We start from the raw sequence: 20,606 nt of genomic DNA on the forward strand, positions 1-20,606 counted from the left end.
CTCTCTATGTCTTCGTCTTTCTCTAGTTTTTGCCCCGACCACAATCCATAACCATATGGTGACCAATAGAATGCATTATTCATGAGTGATTTCTTCCTGTTCGGCTCAACCACGATCAAAACGGATGTCCGACTTCCGAAACAAGTTGTTCGTTGAAGAAAGCTCAGATTGACCATAAGATTGGAGGAGGTTCCATGTTGTATGAGAGAAACAACACCAGTACAGTGGATTGGAAATATCAGCACCAATGATGGAAGGGGTTTCCGATTCTAAAGCATGTTGCAACAGAACAAGCGTAATTTCGCCCATTATTCATAAGTGTTTCAAATTGTGTCACAATACAGTATACAGCAATACACAAATGGATAGCTTACAATATGCTAGTATTATAAGGTTTGCTCAAAACCTAATTAACTTTCATCATTTCCAGTAGTGTGGGAAGTGCAAAATTGAAAAAAAAAATGTAACGCCAAGGTGAAGATCGAATTAACAATCCATACGATTAAATCGTTGCTGCGTCGAAACCGCGTATTGCGAAGCAAACCAAACGTACCGCAGATAACGGTATTTTATGAATGAAACCACTTTTTCCCTTCATAACCTATCTCGTCGCGTGTGGAGTTATTTTTTCTTCTCCCACTTTTCGCCCATTGAGCGACCGGACGGATTCGTTGACTCAATATGAATGAACAAGCTACCCGAGTGACGCGTGAGCGTTCGGCGCGGACAGACGGCTCGGGATCGGATGGATGGATGGATGAATGAAATGAAAAAAATAAAGACCTTCCGCAACAACGGCAGCAACAACAACGAGGCCGACCAACAACAACAAACGGCAACAGCAACACAAACCCAATCGAAACATTCACATACAGACACTTGGGCCGGGCCCATCGCTTGTCTCTCGCTATAAACACCAACCACACCACCTCTCGTCTGGACTCGGACTCTTCACCGCACCCAGCCTGCCCATCCTGCCCAACCCTGCATACTCGTCTGCCACGCTGCCATGCATTTTGAATCGCCTTGGCTCCCACCCAGCGGGCTGGAGTATGTCATCGTTGCTGCCTCTCTAATTTCAGTAAGAGTAATGGGCCGCAAACGCACCCCGAATCCGATGGATGATCGAATACACGATCAGTGGAGTCAAACCTCGCACTTCAGCACGGCATGTCCATGCGATTTGTTGTTTTCGAATTTAGCAGCCTATCGAGCGCTGCAACTTAATTTGCAACTGTTTTTGCTCTCCAATGTTCGTTCATTCATCATTTACCACACGTGTTCTCCTTGTTTTCGAACACTCAAGCGCTCGAATTTATGTTTCACTTTTCATTAAACAGCGGTGTCAATGATCAGGTCCTTACAGAGGTCACCCAACACCGAATGCCCTCCATTGAAGTTCGACCAGTACTTCCCACCAAAGGTAACCATCGTTTAAAGGTCGCATATGAAATGGCCCGTAGACACCAAGGGGTAGGGCAGTGAAACAAAGTGGACTGCATTCCACACATCGCGACTGCATAATACTGCACCCGACATTGTGTGGGCGGTGGTGTCCGTCAATGGGAAGGCGGCCTCCTACCCAGAGGTCTAGGCGAATGAATAAACAAACTAATCATAAACCAACTGCAGCAAGGAGTTTCCTACGCAGCGAATGGTTTGGCGAATGGTGCAACAACGATGCAAGTTGAACGACAATCGAAGCAGAAAAAGAGAAACACAAATCCAACCATGTCTGTGCGCCAATTCAACGCGCCACTGACACTGACCTACGACAGCTCATTCCGGTCGTATAAAGTACCGCTGTTGATTACGGGCTTGTGCTGTGCACTGCAATGGATAAACGCAATGCTGCGACCGCCGTTCGACGCGTTTAAGAGCACTCATTAACAGTCAGGGAAACTTCCAAACGTGTCACACATGACAATGTATAGCTGCACTAGATTGCATTACAGACATGACTAAACTCCATCTCCATCTGGTGTTGTACGCATCCCTTCAAATGGCAAAAGTAAAATATCTATCACTGCGCTATGTGAAACCTTCAAATCCTATAAACACCATAAAAATACAGATTTCTTTTATTCCCTAACACAGAGCTTTGTGTTTGCATTGCTCTAAACCAGACATATAATCGAAATGAATGCGTAGGAGGCAATTGCACCAAAGATGCATTATTTATGATCGCCTATTTCGTGGTCCATCTGATAGCCACACACTGCATCCAGCGGTGTATCGATACTAGACGACGAAGGTGGAAGCATCCTTTGCCGACGTTTGCTCACAACAATGCCAACAACAACCTCCGCAGACTTTTGCCACTGGCGTGCTGTAACGATCGTAAAATATGATAATTCTGGCACAACCACGCCTCGAGAAGACCAGGCGTCAAGGGAACAGTGCCACCGCCAGGGGCGGCAGCGAGAAACAAACTAAATTAATTTCGCAACATTGTTGCGCCCTCTGTCATGCCGCTGCCGCCGACAGTTACACTGCCGTTTGCGGAAGGTGTTGTTGCAGGAAGGCTGGCTGCTGCTGAAGCGGGAATGTTTATGCATTTACTTACCACTTACCCGTGCAACGCCTTATTGTGTGCGGTACTGCCCACAAATTACCGGAAGGATCTGGTAGGTGGCGACCGGATTCGCCTACCACCATAGCACCATTCCCCCGAAGCCAAACACACCTCACCAAACAAGAATGAAGACTCACATGCCCGCACACAATGGCAAAGAGCGTCATCAAAAGCCCACCCTCTCTTCTGCAGCACAGGGAAATAAGATAGCACGCCACCATTACGTCGGCGGCACCCGAGCTCGCTAGCAGAATGGCCCGAGGCGTTACTATAAATTATCCGCCAACATTTTGGCCCATTTCTTCTGGCCTCAGTGCCGGCGAAAGATGCAGTTATGCCGATGGAACAGGAATCAATGGTCTGAATGGCATGGGCTGGGTGCCGTTTTCATGAAAGAAGGAAAAGGGAAGTCGACGGTCGAGGGTCGGCTCAGTTCCGGTGCGGCAGAGTGTAATTTATTGAGGTACGAAAAACGTTTCTAATTACCGACCATAGCGCCGACCCTCGCGCTTTGTCTGATATCGTCGTGCAACAGCTGAAAGTATCTTGTAGTACTCATCATCATGTGCATGGGTGGTGCTTTTTCACACTACCGACAGTGAGGTACGGTACAGATACCCGCCCATGCAAAGAACTCACTACCATATCTGGCATACCGCATGCGTGTTCGATGATTAATGCGATCATGGACACCGGACATTGGTGCTTATTACGGAATGAGTTAGTTGACACTTGAAGGCATAGTGGCGTTTTTATATCACAAACACCCACCAAGAAACCATTAAATTTTTGCAGCAAGAGTTGCTTCGATAATACTTTTCAAAAAAAACCCTGAGCCTTGCTGTATCGCTCGCTTCTCACATGGAACGATGCTAACATACTTTCCGACATTGTAACGCAGCACATTCAAAAGCGTTCTCTTAAATGCTGCAAACTCCATACCATAACCGTTTGCATTCAACGAGTTTTGCGAGTCGCGAGAATGGCCTGCGCGTGCACACGATTACTTTTCCATTTCCATCTTTTCATTGCTTCAACCCCGTGCCGACGTCTCAGAGTGCGCGCCGGTAACGTTTGCTTTGGCTACTGCACGGCTACGCACTGCTTATTCCTTATAATATTTTGTATCGAAAGCACACATACGCCTTATGCTGCAGTTAACCTTGATTATGACATTTAATATCAAGCATGTGCGAAGCCACACATGCGCATCGCGCTTACATACATACTGCACACCATTGCACTGTAGCGAAGCTACTCGGAATCCTTCCATTGATCTTTGTCCATATTCGTGGCGCGCCTACACGAGCAGCAACGGAAAGTTGGTTGCATCTTAACCAGTGTTACGGGTTTATATGTACACAACGTTTTCGCCGAAGCTCAGCAGCATCAGCGGCACCAATATTAATAATCAATTTATTTTTCTTATTTTGCTATCATACGTTAAGGCGCACAGCTACACGTTTCCTTCAGGCAACGCCTTTGTTCACACGAATTGATCTCATCCTCGGTGTAGCTTATCACCTTCGTCATACAGCTTTTCTCCATCAGCTTCGGCATACCGACTGATACCGGTAAGCGAACTGCACACACAGCTGAGACGTGACTACGGTTCTGCTTCATAAATTATCGCATCGTGATGGGGAATAATTGTGGTGACGTTTTGTATGCGATGCAACCCCCAAACACCTGAGAAGGAAGAGAGCAACACTGTGGCGAAGGGCACGGTGATGTTGCTGATAGTGAGGGTCAGCGGCACATTATAAACCGCCATCAACTATAACGTTTCATATTTCTTCAATATTTTGCTCCTTTCCGCCCTACCACCACCACCCCCAACACACACACACACAACACATGGCGTCGTGGGGAGGTCTGATGACCGGCGTCTTCGATGCGCGGCAACTAGCAACAATGTTGCAAATTAAATTGCGCTCAATTTGCTCACGCCCTCATCTCCCACCATGCCAGAGAGGTGGTGCAGTCGAGCAGGGCTATGGCAGAAGTACCGAGTGTTCAACCGGCAGCAACTGGTTCCTTGCACCTTGAGAAAAGCGGTTGTGGCGTTGTCATAACCGTCAGTGCAACCAACGCCTTTTTCTAAATGACTAGAAAATGCATGAAGCATCCACGAGAGCCATTCGAGAGCTGCACTTCAACCTACTTTGATATCCTAAGTGAAGTCCTCTTCTACTGTAGAATCTTATGCATTGGAAACCATCGATGGAATAGTGCCTGCATAATTTTATGATTTATTATAGAAGCACCTTTTTTCATTTTTTTTTATGTTTCGTTACTTGAAATATAATAGCAATATACTTCTCATCTAATAACTGAAAACCTAACCGAATACGAGGATTACACTCAATTCTTGTTTTATTTAAACGATAAATGTATGTAAAACCAATCCATGAAATATCATTCACATCATACAAAAACGTAAGGTACTTTTCTTTAAGTTTTATTTGCTTTTACAGATTTTTACGGGACAGCAATCGCCGTGCAAATAAAACAACGATTTATGCCAACGACCATCACCGCGAAGATCGGACTTTCTATAAACAACTCAACACCTCTTTCCTTATTGGCATTGCTGTACAGTCGTTTCAATACTGGAAGATGTTTTGCTTTCAGTTTTCTTGCAAGTAAAATTTTGAATCGCATGCTTCTTTAATTTGTTACTATACGGTGCAGTGTATTTAACTATCGAACTTTACAAAACAGCTCCAAAAAGTCTAGCAAAAAAAGGTTCATTGCAGGGTATCTAAGAAAAATTTCTTACATAGCGTAGAACATTTCATAAAATTATCAAGATAAATGATAAAAGCACCTTTGCATTCCATGTTTGCAAATTGTATAACTTTATAGCTACATGAGATATGTGAGCAACAAGATTAATTGTACCAGGCACCGCAAAAGCAAAAGCCGTCGAACGAAATGCAATTCACGTCCGAACATTTCAATACTAGCCAACATACTTACAACGTTCCTTGTAATTGCGGTTTAATAAAGCCATACAAATAAAATTCTTCTGTCTAGTAACCGAGCATAGATTCTGCACAGATTCCTGCGCCTAAACGTTCCCACAGTACGGCGCGAGATGCATGCTTCGATACCTAATAACCGGTACGACAAACAACGTCAACGACACGGGGCGTCAATAATGAACTGCACAGACGGCTTCCCTGCCTATATCCATTAATCCGTTACTGCACTTACGACCCGTCGAACCGATGACCGCAGAGGATGCACCCTTCCAGATTTAACATGGCTAGTTTACTTAAGCTTCTCGGAACATCCACATTTTCCCTAGCAAACAGGCTGAGCTGGTCGCTCTTGCTAATAGTCACCAGAAAAACAGTTCTTCGGAGCACTACCGTGGAGGCGTCTTCTTTTTACCCAGTTTTAGTTGCAGCCTTTTGAGACGAGTGCCGCGACGCGGATGGAGAAAAAATCAAATCCCGCACGAATATCGAACACACGCGGATCCCTAACATCGTCAAGCAGCGCACATCGTCGATATTGCCGATCATAAAAAGGCTGTTTAGCATAGGAAAAATTTTAAGCTTCCCGATCAGCACTGGTCTGCACACATCGTCGTTGCGGGACAGGGCCTGCAGCAGCAGAAGGTAACGAAAGATCCCCGGGACTTTGGTAATAAATACGACTGCAGTTTGCAACGCGCTGTTGCTGCGGTTAACCAAGACCGAGACTATCGACAGGCGACGACGGTAACGCTTCTCTCCCCAGATCCACCACTCTTAGTCAGACGGGCAGTAAAACGGCCAGAATACCCGACCGAACTCATGTGGTCAGTCAACTGTACGCAGCGGCGAGCCAGTCGACCGTGCACGCTACGCTGTATTTAAATTATGCTAGGTCAGGGTATGAAGCATTTATTTTAATTTTTAATTACACCGTCCTTCTCGCAGCCTCGTGTGTAAGTGCAACGAAATGATAAGCATGCGCGCAGCTTCACCAGAACCAATATGATATGAACTAAGCAAATTATATTCAAAATGTATTGATTTACTTTAAATTCCAGGTCAAATGATTTTCCTCATTTAACTCCCATGGGTTAAAATACAAACTCTACCAAGATTTTAAAACTATTTAAACAGACGCAAACAACATAAGCCGCGCAAAAACGTTTAATGCCTATTCCGCTTAATGTTTTCGTGATCGGTTCATTTGCCGTTCGAAGCCAACCCCAAGATTGCCAACTAGCGTGTGGGTTTGGCGGAGAAGGGTCGAGACCGTGCATATGGCAATGAAAACTCCAATCGGTATTTAATCTTCGCTGGACCACCACGTCGCAACGCAATCAACTGCAATTGGTTTCTCGAGCTTAACCTCAACCTTTCCTGTAGTCGTCTGAGACGATCCTGTCTTCTGCTCCCTTCCGTATGCGTGATGCACCTTAGTCCAGAGACCTACCGAGCTGAATCAGTCGGCTTATTTATAGAAACACTCGATTGGTAGCGTGGGTTCATGTTTTTATCCCACAACACGCACGGTGAATTCAAGGAGTTTGCTTAACAACTTTACGTTTTGTGTTCAAAAACTTTTCCTTGTTACTATGCGTGTCATTTTACCGAAAAAGAATTGTGAAAACTCACTCCAGCATCATACGTTATATTGAATGTCAGTTATTAAATAAATTTATTTAAAATCCGATTAAAGAAAATAAATTAATAAAATAAAATTTATTTAATCGATTTACATCAATATGATGGAGACGCCTGGTCATAGGTAAAATATCAAACTCATAACAAACTCAGTCTAGTAATAAACGGATTTAACATTCCTTGCATTTGCAAAAACAAAATAAACATCATGTTGTTACTATGAATTGAGAACATAATCTTACCTTGCTTAACTTCTCGCCCTCGTGGTGTGGTAGCATCTGCCGAAGGCTCTGAAATCCCGCATTGATGCTCTGCATTCGGCGTCTTTCGTTGCTGTTCGCGATTTCGCGACGCATTCGCTTTTCATCCTTATCCATCGGAAGATTGTTGCCGTTACTACTGCTCGACGAAGAACTGTTAACGCCACTGTTATTGTTATTGCTGATGCTGTTGTTGTTATTGTTGTTTCCACCGCTTCCGTTTTCGTCACTTTTCAATCGCACATATCTGCAAAAAAAGGATAAGAATCAAATCATTACTAAAGTGTTTTTTTTTCACAGAAAAAATATTTTCCTCATATTTTAAAACAATAAATAAGTTTAAATAGTTCGAATTTGTTTTTGCATTTTATACGAGAAAAAACTGAAACATGCAAGACGTTGGAACTGATATGTTTACATACAAGATCGTCAACTACGCTCGATACGGCGTTTGGTAGCTAGATTTTGAGAATGACGAGCTGCCATTCTATTTCTACACACAATCTATACGCACACATAACTCTCTGTATTTGCAGAAAAACGGGGACAAAACACATGGGGACGCAAATACTGCACAAAACAACGCAACGAGCTGACCTAAATTTCGTTTTCTTCACATTCTTTTATCAGCTGGCAAAAATTAGAAAAGCTAGAAAAGTATCGTTCAAGGCGGCCTATACCGTTATGCCCCAGAAAGTGGCAGGGATGATGTGAGGCCTTTAGAAATTCTGCTACTATTTCAGAAATACTATGCTCAAGCGCATTAAAATCGATATATTATCACAATGCACCTTAGTTATTGGATTTTTTATGGGTTTTTAAATGACAATTTTTTCAACTCGATCAATAAAAGTGAGGATCGATTTCATCAACCAGCTGATTTCATTTTCTCAAACTGCACCCAAATCAGCTGCTTACATACCATCCACGACATATCATTTGACAATTATTGGCCTTTCGCCAGCTGCGAATTCAATTTTGGCCTTCCTAGCAGTTTCGATTTCATTCAGTTCTCAGTTCAGAAATCTGGTTTAACATGCATGCTGCTCCCCAACATCCCATGTGGCTAGCGAATAGCGAGTCTGTCTGTTTGTCATGTCGCACAAGTTTATGCAGGCACTTACAAAAGGTGTTAAACGAAAGTTGTAAGCCGATGGTACACGAACTACATCCGTAATATATAGATGCAATCATGTCGCCGATCTTTCCAACAGCATGTAACGCAGAGTCGAAGTGCGTGCCTCGCACGTAGCCGGCACACACGTACGCACACACGATAAAATGGTTATTTTTACCTCATTTCCTTCCGCGCATTGGTGTGAAACTACGAGCAGAAGGCACGACAAAATGACCGGCCGGCCGGCCGGCCGGCAGGCGTCAGTAACTAGTCAAAAATAGACCCCCAACGATTGCAGTCGGGTTGGTTGATCGAAAAAAAGAGCGAGACCGCATGTAACGCGGCACGAGCTGCTCTCGGCTCTCCATCATTTAGACTTCATTGTGGGGTTTTCCACAGACCCAAAAAAAAAACCCCAACCACTTTGCACAGCGCTGTCTCGTCGACTCGTGCGTTTGCAGGCGGCATATGCGTGTTTGATGCGTACGTGTTTTACGGCACGCTTCATGACACAAAAACACACACAAACTCCTATCCACCCCCGCCGCCTTCTTGTGGCGCGCAACCGCATGTGCTGCCATATTCGATGTAACATTGCACTGCCTAGGTTAGAAGTAGATGGCCCAGCGAACGACCTTTACCACCAGACGACGTCTATTCAAAACGCCGTCAAATTTGACAGGTGTAGCTGACCCAGTTATGATAATCTGTTTTAGGCGCGTAACAAGGTGATGTCTTGGTCGGTAGCAACATAGTTGCTGCTTTTCACCGGCAAGTGCTACTACCGAGGCACAGCTTATTTTGTTTTCTCGATGAATATACGCCGCAAAAGGAAGGGAAGTTTAAGTATAGCTTTATGCGCTATTAGACACATCAAAGTGAGACAAATACGGTAAGACGAACGTATTGTTCAAAACCTTACTAATAACGGAACACAACACAACAAAAAACGCACAAACATAGAAATCGTAATTTTAATCCGGTATTGTCCTGGAGGTTAGGTGCTGTAATTTGTTTTACTGTTGCTGCAAGGTAAATTTAAGCGGAGAAGCTTCTCATCAGCCACATTTCGTTCGCTTTCCAACGTTAGCAATGCAGCAGCAATAACCTTCCATCCTGGTTTTGTTGACAAGAGCGAAAAAGAAACTTACTGCAGCGTTTTATGTGTACCTATCCACAATAAAATGTCCCAAAAGCAAGCATCTCGTCTACTGGCATATTTATTTTCCACACAAACACGCCCCGAAACACAATCATACGCAAGGGATGACAACATAACGAAAATCCGATTATCGAAAACGCTCGTTATGCGATTCGTTGTTTCTCTTCCACAATTTTTACGATTCAATAGTTTTATGCTTTATGGAAATCAAGCTTATATTTACAACTTGCGCCCTCGAGCAACGATTCGAATGGACAGCCATGGTGGGGCATACCTCTGTGTTACCGTACGAAGAACTATTGGCTAGCTCCGTACTAGATTTCCTGGAACAGAACCAGTAAGACGCACTTTTTTGCGTAAAACGAAAGCCATAAAGTTTGAATTCATATTTTACGACACTTTAGCCTTTGTGTAAGCGGTTGGCTGTTGATCGCAGTCTTGAATTATGGCGGTCGTTTGGTGGCTTTTTTTCCCGAAATAGTGTGTATGTTTGCTGCAATAGGATTATAGCTAGAGCGCTTAGGCAGCGCGCTGCATTGGATATACAAAACCACAAATACGTCGCATTACAAGGTATAGGCACTATTTTCTCCTTAGCTGCATGCTAAGTAAAACAGTCAATACACCGACCGTCATCGATTGCTTGTTATGTTTAGCATTGTTATGTGATAACACACGTGCCTCGAGGGGGATGGCTGCAAAATCATCGGGTTTCCTTCGTTGCACTGGTGCTAATTTGTAACACATGAGTTTGACTTTTACTCCGGATCGCACTCGAACGCAAAACCTGGACCAAAACTGGACCATCACCCTTCTGCTTTACCCAGATGAAACGCTAACACACGTGGTATAGTAATTATCTTCGAGCTGAGAATGCGTGAGAGAGGAATATCGTCCAACAATCCGTACCGCAGCAGCCTGATGCAGCAGCTGGCGAAGTCCAACGTTCCTTACGCTCTCGCTTTCATTGGCGGCACCTGATAGTAAAAACCTTCTCGATGAATTAAAAATAAGCGCAGGTGCGACCGCATACACGCTCTGCTCCATTAATACCCTAAGCCCTTTTCATTTCATTTTCTCGTTGAAACGGAAGACATACGAGACGTCTGTCGTGCGAACACAATAATCGGGCACAAGAAACCAGGAAATCTACACTCTACTGGGATGCGCACATTCGCGAAAAATAGCAAGGGCACTCGAAACTCTATCTAGTGCACGATTCCACCCCCCGATGAAATGCCCAGGAGCGTGGGCAACAAAAAAAAAACACACAAACGCGCTCCACTCACATGCGCTCAACATTTTTGGGAATCGGATGTTCGTGTGTGTCGCCCGCCATTGGGGTGAGCCATTTGGGTGAAACGCAAAAACCATGTGAATCGTGCTCGGTCTCAAGGTTAGCCTACATTATTGCGAGCTTCGGCGATAACGTCGCGGATATAACGATCCGCCCCGGGCAATCGGCACCATAGACGGATGGCGGAAGGGTGGGGATGGGTCGAGGGGGGAGGGGGTTCCGAAAATTGAAGCATACACATAAACACGCACCACACCACACAACTATAGTCCAACACCCAATGGGAATCAGTGGTGGACGGTATGGATCAGGCAAAAATGACAGAAATAGCGAACAGAAGCAAGCACGGCAAGAGTGTGAGTGAAACAACAACCGACGGGGGGGGGGCTAGAGATCGCAGAAATTTCGCAAATAATTTCATCCAATTCGTCCCTTCGCAGCGAGAAGGTAGTGGTATATAAGTCCAACACCAACTCGCCACGCAAGAATTTCTATACGAGCGCCACCGAGCGCGCGTGTTCTGCCGCGCATTTTGTAAAGGAGTTTCGAGATTTTTTTTTTTTTGACGCCCCTTCTCCGATCAGATGCGCGATCGTCGCGCAGATGATCGCCACATAGAACACGAAAGAATCCGGTTCTGACAATCCAATAGGTGGTAGGTCCATGTGGCCACGGCATCGCATGCGTGTATGCGTGAGATTTAAAAGCGTTCTTCACCTCGCACGCGTGGTCAGGGTGGATTTAAATGGCCATCTCTCTTGGCACGGCTTGTGACTCCCAGCCAACGCATCAACGTGAAGAGGAAGAAGAAGAAGAAGCTCTTCGAGTCGCGCACTGCCGACAAACACATTCACAACGCGCGACTCCACAATACAACCCCCCTCGAAGAGGCTTGCATGGTTTGGGGCTGATTCCCGCCAGCCGAGTTCACACATCGAGAGTAATTTCCACTCTCGCTCGTTCGATCGCTCTCTCTCTCTCTCTCTCTCTCTCGCTCGCACGCTTCCTTCTTCGTGATGGCGCGTTATACCGCTCGATCACACGCACAATCCCACCCCATGGAATCATCGAGCGCAACGACGCGTGGGCCCGGCCGAGTGAAGAGAGAGAGACAGAGAGAGAGAGAGAGAGAGAGAGAGAGAGAGAGAGAGAGTCAGGACGCACGCGGCGGACAGACAGCTGTGTTATGCGCAAAAATCGGCTGATTTGACCGAACGCGCCAACGTTCGCCCCCCCGACCAAAAGGTTCAAGGTGAGAGAGACTGACGTGCGAGAAGAGTGGCGCAAATATTGCGAGCCCCACCACAGCGTGCCCAACGTGTCGAGAACTGTTGTTAAAATGAGCGGGAACGAGATATTGCGCGCCAACAAGTAACGTCCGCTCCATTGCATCTCCCATCACCACCTTTGGTCCTATGCGCTCTACAAGCCCAGCATGGTTCAGCATGGTCAGCATGGCTCCACTCTCCACAACGCCGGCCGGCTCCAGCCGACGGAAGAGCACCGGCGGCAGCGTTGTATGCGTAAATTTGCTTCTTTTTGGCGTTCTTCACGCAGCGAGTTTTTATTAAATTTGGAGCCGCTTTTGCCGCCACAGCTCAACGGCTGATTTTGGAACGGGGGTCGGCAGTTCGCACGAATTCATGGTCACGCCGCAGAAGCCAAAATACTTCTTTTTCATCGCAACCCGATTTGATACACATGACTCACTTTTCGCACATGGTAGCTCCCTGCTGCTTGTATTCGGTGTTTCATTCGGTGTTATACGAAATCAAGAGTTATAAAACAATGCCTGTCTGGTCATGGGACATCACAAAACTAAGGTTGCATATTTTTCATTTTAATAATCCATATTTCCCGACACGCAATTCCAGAAAGCCAACATTATGCAATTGATGTGTATTGATGACCTACACTTTTCTCCAATCGCATGTGTCGTCTTCGAACACAGCATCGTCTAAGAGTCTCCAAAATATCAATTATTAGGGCAAAAAGCATTGTAATTCCATTTATGATGTAATAGTATAGCGCGAGTCCAACATTTGCAATTGCTAAGCTATTTATGAATGTATATTTCACAACTCAAGTTGTTCAAATTGCTTTCGCCTTTTTTGTAAACATTACATGAAATTTCTGTTTCGTTTATTGTAATGAGAACGAATGGCCTGTACAAATCAGGTAGTACGGCATCGGCATTGGCTTAAATCTATACTCACTATAGTAACGGACGAACAGTAGCTATTTCTACGACTTTGTCCAGCATTGACACGACCTATATTCCGAAAAGAAAAATTGCGATGAAGTGGCATTCAACAGCAGCATTTTCCTTCGCGATTGATTCCATTTGATTTTTGCACACTTAGAAATCCTGCCACGGCAGGCCAAACCCTTTTGGATCTTGCTCTTCCATTGAACAATCGAGGTTTGTCTTTTTTCGTCTTGTCGGCTCGAGAAACATCAACGACTGCCCTCAATGTAGGGGGTTAAAAATAACTCTCCACATGTCTTCCACACAACCAAGCTGATAAAATAAAAGAAACGATTTTATGCCGCGTGTTGGTGGCGATCCTTCGATCAAAAATGTAAGACATCCATTTTCCCCCATTTTTTTTCCCTTCTCACATCGTTTTCTTGCACTTTGATTTCTCTTTCGTTTCGAAACAGGTCAGCCCCGTCCGTTGGCAACAGCCTGCCCACCGACGTCCCACACATGAAGGTGCACAATCCAGGTTATGTTGGCCCAACAAACTTCCACTCACTCCTCTCTCTCTCTCTCTCTCTCTCTTTCTTTGCATCTTTGCGCGTATCCTTCTCCCATCAAGTGCGGCCTGAAAGCAGTAGTCCTTCCGACGCCTATTTTCCATGCCTCCCAAATAATCACCCCGCATAACGTGGGAACTACGATTCAACACCCTAAAATGTCCCTGAACGGTCGTCGTCGTGAGTCGGGCGAATGTAAAGCTCTCAAACAGGAGAACCCTCTCCAATGTACACCAAAAGAGCAGAGACAAAAAAAGAAACCCACCCAAGGATAGCCACAATTTTGCAAAACAAAGAAACTGAATGAAACGCATAGACAAGATGCTTCTTTGCGAACGAAAGGGAAGAAATTCGACCCGAACGGAGTGATCCGTAGGGCCGACCGAGCTACGAGCCGGTTAATGTACCGACATTTTAAAGGGCCAATGTAACAGGACGCTGATTACGTGTTGTCCTTCGCGTCTTCTTGCGCTCTTTCTCGTTATCTGCCAACGCGTTGGTCCTAAATGAATGTTGACTGCACAACTGAACTGAATACCGTGCGCTTTTGATATGTTGCAGTAGGAAAACCAAAGTTTCAATAAAGAGTTGCAAGTTTAGTATGATTTTTTTTAGCACAATAAACAATGCAAGCTGTAACATATCAGTTCATATAATTTTCTGTCGTTTTATTTGGGATTTAAATTTACAATGAATAAGGCGATTAGCGATGCTCATCTTCAAAATAACAAGCCTGCTTATCAGAAGATACATGCATCTATTGGGAGAAGGAGATCTAGCCATAAACAGCTTTTTACAACAAAAAAATCCGTATAAAACAAGTTGATAATTCTGTAACACATCACTCGTCTCAAGAAAAGTGCCCAAGGAAAAAAGACCTTCCTCTCAAAAGTCGAAACAGAGTGGGTGGTGGCAGGCTGAAGCGTCCATTCGTCCAGACGATATGCTCCAGAAAGCATTGTGCCTGTTCATTATACACGCCGCGCTTGCCAAGGCCCCCTGGCCCTAGCCAGCTAAAGAAAAAGAAGAGTTTGCGAGTAAGAAGACGAAAACAGCTGAAAAAGATAATCATTCCCTTGTGCACCCGGCGACCCTTTTTCGCTTAAGCGCGTTCCATTCTGGCGAAGGAAACCGTTGACGGTACACGAAACCAGAGTGCATCACAATGCAGATCCCACAGCTCGCCCGATATATGCACTTCATCATTCATTTGCCACAACGAGACAGAGGCCCACCACCATTTTCCGACGCTTCTCAGCCACCTACTGGTAAAATCCCAACTCAAGGTGATCCATTCCCGGTGGCCAGGGAGCGAGAGCATGGCCACGAACCGGAACGAGAGGAGCCAAAGCGCAAAGATAGCGCAAAAACCATCACAACCGCCTCTTTCGGCACCACACGGACGACCGTGGGCGAATGCAACATGCAACGTAACTCCGGTGGGTCTTCTCCCCCAAAAACAGGTTCACAGTGTGCATGATCAACTGAAATAATGCCGCAACGTTCGAGTCGCGCGTCCAAAACTCCAACAGGCGTCAAGAGTGAAAAACTCATCCAAAAATCGAGAGCGCTCGAATACGCAGCAAGTGTGGTTTGTGCGCAAATAAGCGCCACATCAGATAAGTCATTGCGGGTGCAGTGAGAAGCTGAAGCGATGCGAATGTTAATGTGACCACGTTCTCCAGACATCAGACACAAAAACCCCCAAACCGGTGTGTAAAACGGACGCTCAGAGACCGACGGGACAGGCTCGGACCTCGGACAGAACTCGACGCAGACAACAAATGGACGGAAAAGACGATCCGAAGGCGGCGATAGTACCTTGGCCATAGGGCCAACCTCCTGCTCCTTTTCGCTCCGGTGGTGCCAGGAGAGTGATAAAACGAGAAGGCAATGTTTGCAAGGAGACAGGCCAGCAACGAGGCAGAGCTGGCAGAAAGCTCCCCTTGACAGCAGACTATGCCGACGTACCCACCCCACGTGACCCCACTGCCTTCGCCCGTCAACTCCCAGGGCAAAACCCCGGGGACATGCAACCTCAACCCCAAAAACCCCTCTCCCACGCCTGGGAGATGGGCGTAAAATAGGAGCAGTGCAAAAGCAGAGTGCAGCCAGCGTCGCCGTCTCTTTTGTTCCTCCGAAAGTCGTTCGTCATGCGCACGCCTGCAACGAAATGCATTATAAGCGAAGTGCAGCAGACGTTCCCCTTCGCCCCTTTGGGGTGGCCACAAACCACCAACCACCCCCCTCCTCCTTCCACAAACCAATGCCACCGAGGGATCAGCCGGGTCGATTGGCGGCTGGGGGTCGGTCAGTTGAAAGCAGACATGCACGTTTTTTTTTAACGCTTCTCTCTGTCCATTCCGCGACCCGCGATCATTCCCCATTCGATCGTGAACTACGGCAAGTGCGGGTGAACGAGTCGCAGTGCAGGATGCATCGGGGTGAGCTGCATCGTCGTCCAATAAATAAGCGCACTTATATACAACAGCGCTATGTACTCCTGTATGAGCACGTACGTGCGTGTGCGCGTATTTATGACCTACTTTTACACCGACGGTGGATGCGCGCCTGCGTCCTTCTCTACCCTCGACCACAACTCTGTTCGTCCGTGTGTATGTCGGTGGCTCTCCTTGGGCCTGCATTTAGCAGTCGTCGGACGTAATCTTTGCTCGTGTGTCTGGGCCACACAGACCGGGCGAGGTTGATATCATTTCTGGTTTTCGGCGAGTGCACAATGCAGGACTTGTCCGAGAAATGAGAAATCATCTCAAAGATCCATTCTATTAAACGACAACATCCTGCTGTGGATTATCATTCTCACGATCGCTGAACTATCGGAAAGGATCTGAAGGAATTTATCTTCATAATTCCATGTAACTTCTTTCATCTAATAAAATTTTTAATCTAATAAAATAAATTAGTAAAATAGGTTAAGCTAAATTTATGATTATTTGAGAACATTGCCTGCAGTGCGTTGTGCCGGGCCCCTACATTCCTAGATGCTTACAACATCCGCAGAGTGTCATCCCGCCCATCATGATTCATCCCGACTGCTAACCCGAGCGATTTGTAACCGGAACGTGCCAACAACCAGACCCATGCGGTACGCCGTTCTCCTGCTTATTGTTGCCAATCTAATTTTTGCCACGGAAGTTCGCGAACACTCGAAACACGCCACAAACGAGAGAGCATGGCAAAGCGGCATCCAACCGCCGTTCAACAAGTTACTTCGCGGAAAGAATCCATCCTGTCCGTAGCACGAGAAGAAGCCGGCAAGAAGATGGGCAAGCAGGATTCGACAAATAGGCCATGGTGAAAATTTAGAACCAACACCAACGATACGCCGGTGGTCCACTTCAGAACAGTGCGACGAATGCAGTGCTGGTGCGGTGGAATGGTCCGCAGTTTCCGTTTCACTTCCCCAAGGCTGAATCAGTTTAAAGATAGCATCGAGTTTGCTGGTGGCAATCGTTAGCATACGATAGCGCTTCCGTCTCAGGCAAGCGTTGAGAAGGTGGCAGCGATTTTGCTTGGAAGGCAGGAATGCGTACAAGGGGAACAAGCAAATAAAAAAAAAAAGGACGGCATCGCAATCTGCGAAAATCTGCACCAAAGGCATACACACGATCGAGCGAACTCTCTGTTTTGCTGCCGACTCGATCTTGATGAAAGTGTGCTGATATCAAAACGGCACACGCCTGAGGGAACAGAAAACAAGAGGAAGAAAAGTCCCACAGAATGTAGAACGGTTTTCGTCTTGTTTTCGTTTGACAGCCACACAACAGTTTATTTTAAACCATGTTTCAAGCCGAAATGGGCTGCCACTACACACACACACACACACACACACGCCGGTAGAGGAATGCAATAAACCGAGATCAGCATATGTGATCCCCCCCGTCTGTTTGATAAGAGAACTCGAACTCGAACAAGAGCAGAAGCGTTACTATCCCCTCGGTACAGGCAAATTGTTCCAATGTCGAGAAAAAGGACGTCGTAGATGAAGATGATGCAGAAGCGGGGGAAAAAAACGCGACACCGGAAGCAACTTGCAAATGGGTGTGTTTGTTTGAGATTTTTGTTTTGGCTCATTTTCAAGGACTATCCCAGCACCGAACCGCGAATGGTACGCGATTGACCGTTGAATCGGGTGGGTAATTTATGCACGACATAGAGTTGGGATTTGATCATCTCGCACACACCACATCGAATGAAAGTGAAAACATATTCAATTTGAACAGAAATTAAAAAAAACAGAACGATAATCGTGACAACCCATGCGCCCGCCCATATGCCATTCAAATTTATTCTAATGCTGCGAATGGCAATCTGGGAGAGCTAGACAGGTACAGAAATGGGTCACACTATCATGAGTGCTGCATTAAAAAACCGTGCGCTTGCAATTGCTCGCTTATTTGAATCGACATGAGACATCACGTGCAATTATAACGCGACGCTTGAAGATGACACACTGTCACCCCATCGTTACCGTAACAACTTAACTTTTAGGACCCTGAAAAAAAAGGGTAGCCATCTACGGCGGGGGGTGGGTTTTAATTACAACAAACCATGGCCACTTTCCTCGCGTTCTCGCGACAGTGGTTATTTTCGTACTCAAAGCGATGGCGCTTCCGCAACTGTCAGCGTATCCTGAGCGCATTCTTCCTCTTCCGACACACAGACCCCACCGAATGATTCTGCCGGTTAAGATTTGCTTGTGACTCACGCGAAGCTCTCAAACTGTGGCGTGGTCTTGGACAACAAAAAAAAAAGCGTCTCAAAGACGACCGCAAAACGAGCTGTATTTAAGCCTGTCACTCCATTCCGACGACGCGTCTTAGTGGTTGGTAGGTGTGTGTGTTTTTTCCCTTCCATTCGGTGATTTTTTTTCCTCCTCGTGAATGGACGGGCGGGCTATTTTTCGCGTGCACGTCTCAAGCGACTGCGACAGGTGGCGCCTCGTAACAGCGGCACAAGATCCGTAACATTGCACTGAGTGAAACGAACGAGCGAGACACAACAAAGTGGGCACACATCGACGAGAAACGCGACATTGTAAATCGTCTCACGGACGGAACCCCATCATCTTCCGTCTAGAGTGGCTTGATTTTTCTTCACACGTTTCCTGACGGTGGGCGTATGCATATTCGCACACACGATTCGAGGCAATAAGTGTGGGCTGCATCAGATTATTTAATCGTCGCGACAAAACATTGGCACCGGCTGCAGACGACCTTTTTTTTAAATAATAAATTGCTGCTTAAGAGCTGCCTTTTCTCTCTATTTACGTTATTCATATTGCTTCTGCAACAGCGCGTGTACAGCTGGCATAGTAACAACATAAAAGATGCTTCAATATTAGAAACATTTCCCAATTTAAACACGATCGAAAAACAATGGTATTATTTATTGCTATTGTTAAACGTGTATTTTTCACACTTTTGATACTTGCGTCAAACAGATCACAGAATACACGCTGCAAATGCAAATAAGCGGGCTCAACGATTTTCTTTTAAAACCTTGTCAGCTGATGGCATCCGTTAGGCCACCTCATGCCACCCTACGATGAGCTCACTTATTCTCACACTCCTCACTTACGTCAAGTGCTCTCTAGCAACCAGCACCAGACGCTTTTACGGACATTATCCACGGCAAACGATCGGTGACTCTCCCCGCCGACACATCCAAGATCCGAAGTCCGAAGGAAACCGGAAGGTGGGTAGAACACATATGGCACTGTGCCAAACAATCTTCGAAACAATAACGCGAGCGACGCTTACGATGACGACAGGCCTTTTTACCATGAATGGATTCGTGTAGGTGGCCGCGCGCGTCTGGCTAGCCGCTGACCGTGAGATCGACCGTGTGGAGCAAATTTGTCATAGCTAGCTCGGGTGTCGGTGAAACGAGACCAACTAAATCGAATTTTGTATTGTTTGCTAACCATTGCATAAGTGTAATTTCTGTGAATTTTTAATCCCTTGGCTTAACTTACTCGAGCCACGAACTAGTTCAACTAAAACCACACAAGACAACCTACTTGGTGAACATCGGTGTTTCCGAAATTGGGCACGTACTGTATTTCCCGATCGTCCAAAACAGGCAACCAGCTTACGGCATCAAATTCATTGACTCGTCTGGTTGACCGAGTGCGTTGGTGGTCCGCCACACAGTCGTAGTAATCGTAGAAACGCGTGACTCACCACGTTTGCCTACAAGGTAGTCTGGCGAGTCATAAACAGATCGACGACATCGCTGTTCCGATCGTCTGTTGTGTGTCAGGGTAAGGGTGCAAAATTGCCATGCAATTTGTAGCGATGCAACTGCTCAGAATTCAACTGTTTTTGTTTTGTTTTAACTTTATGATCCTCTAAACACCACTTGTTTCAGGCATGCTATCTAAGCGACTATCTTTCGGGTTGTGATAATTATCAAATTGATCAAGATACATACATGTTTGCTTCCGATTGACCAAAAACTATCGTTGGCATCGGAACAAATTGTCAGTTCAAAATAATCGCTTACAATTCATTTTCTCATTGCTGCCAACTGCGCTTTGTACGATTAGTATTCATTCGCTAATCACTATCGATTTCAGTTAGGGTTTCAGTTGGTTTCCAATTCCAGCTTTTCATAAATTGAGTTCGATGTGACCAGTTGATTTTCAAGCTACAATTAAACGTTTTTGATGCGGTTAATAATTTACAAACATCTCTCTCCCAACATGTCCACTCGAACAAAGCGAGTTCTTCTACACTCTTACATACATGTATAAGTAGTAAATAAAAAAACACACATTCGTCT

At 45.8% G+C, this 20,606-nt stretch overlaps 1 protein-coding gene across 1 annotated transcript in view; it reads right to left on the minus strand.

Moving 5' to 3' along the window:
* LOC128725409 (putative uncharacterized protein DDB_G0277255) overlaps positions 1-20,606 on the minus strand; it is a 65,939-nt gene that overhangs the window by 34,988 nt on the left and 10,345 nt on the right. The window contains exon 2 of the mRNA XM_053819151.1: positions 7,446-7,710. Within this exon, the coding sequence (XP_053675126.1) occupies positions 7,446-7,710 (265 nt within the window). The remainder of the gene's footprint in view (positions 1-7,445; positions 7,711-20,606) is intronic.

The sequence above is a fragment of the Anopheles nili genome, chromosome 3 (assembly GCF_943737925.1).
Source record: "Anopheles nili chromosome 3, idAnoNiliSN_F5_01, whole genome shotgun sequence".
Classification (NCBI taxonomy): domain Eukaryota; kingdom Metazoa; phylum Arthropoda; class Insecta; order Diptera; family Culicidae; genus Anopheles; species Anopheles nili.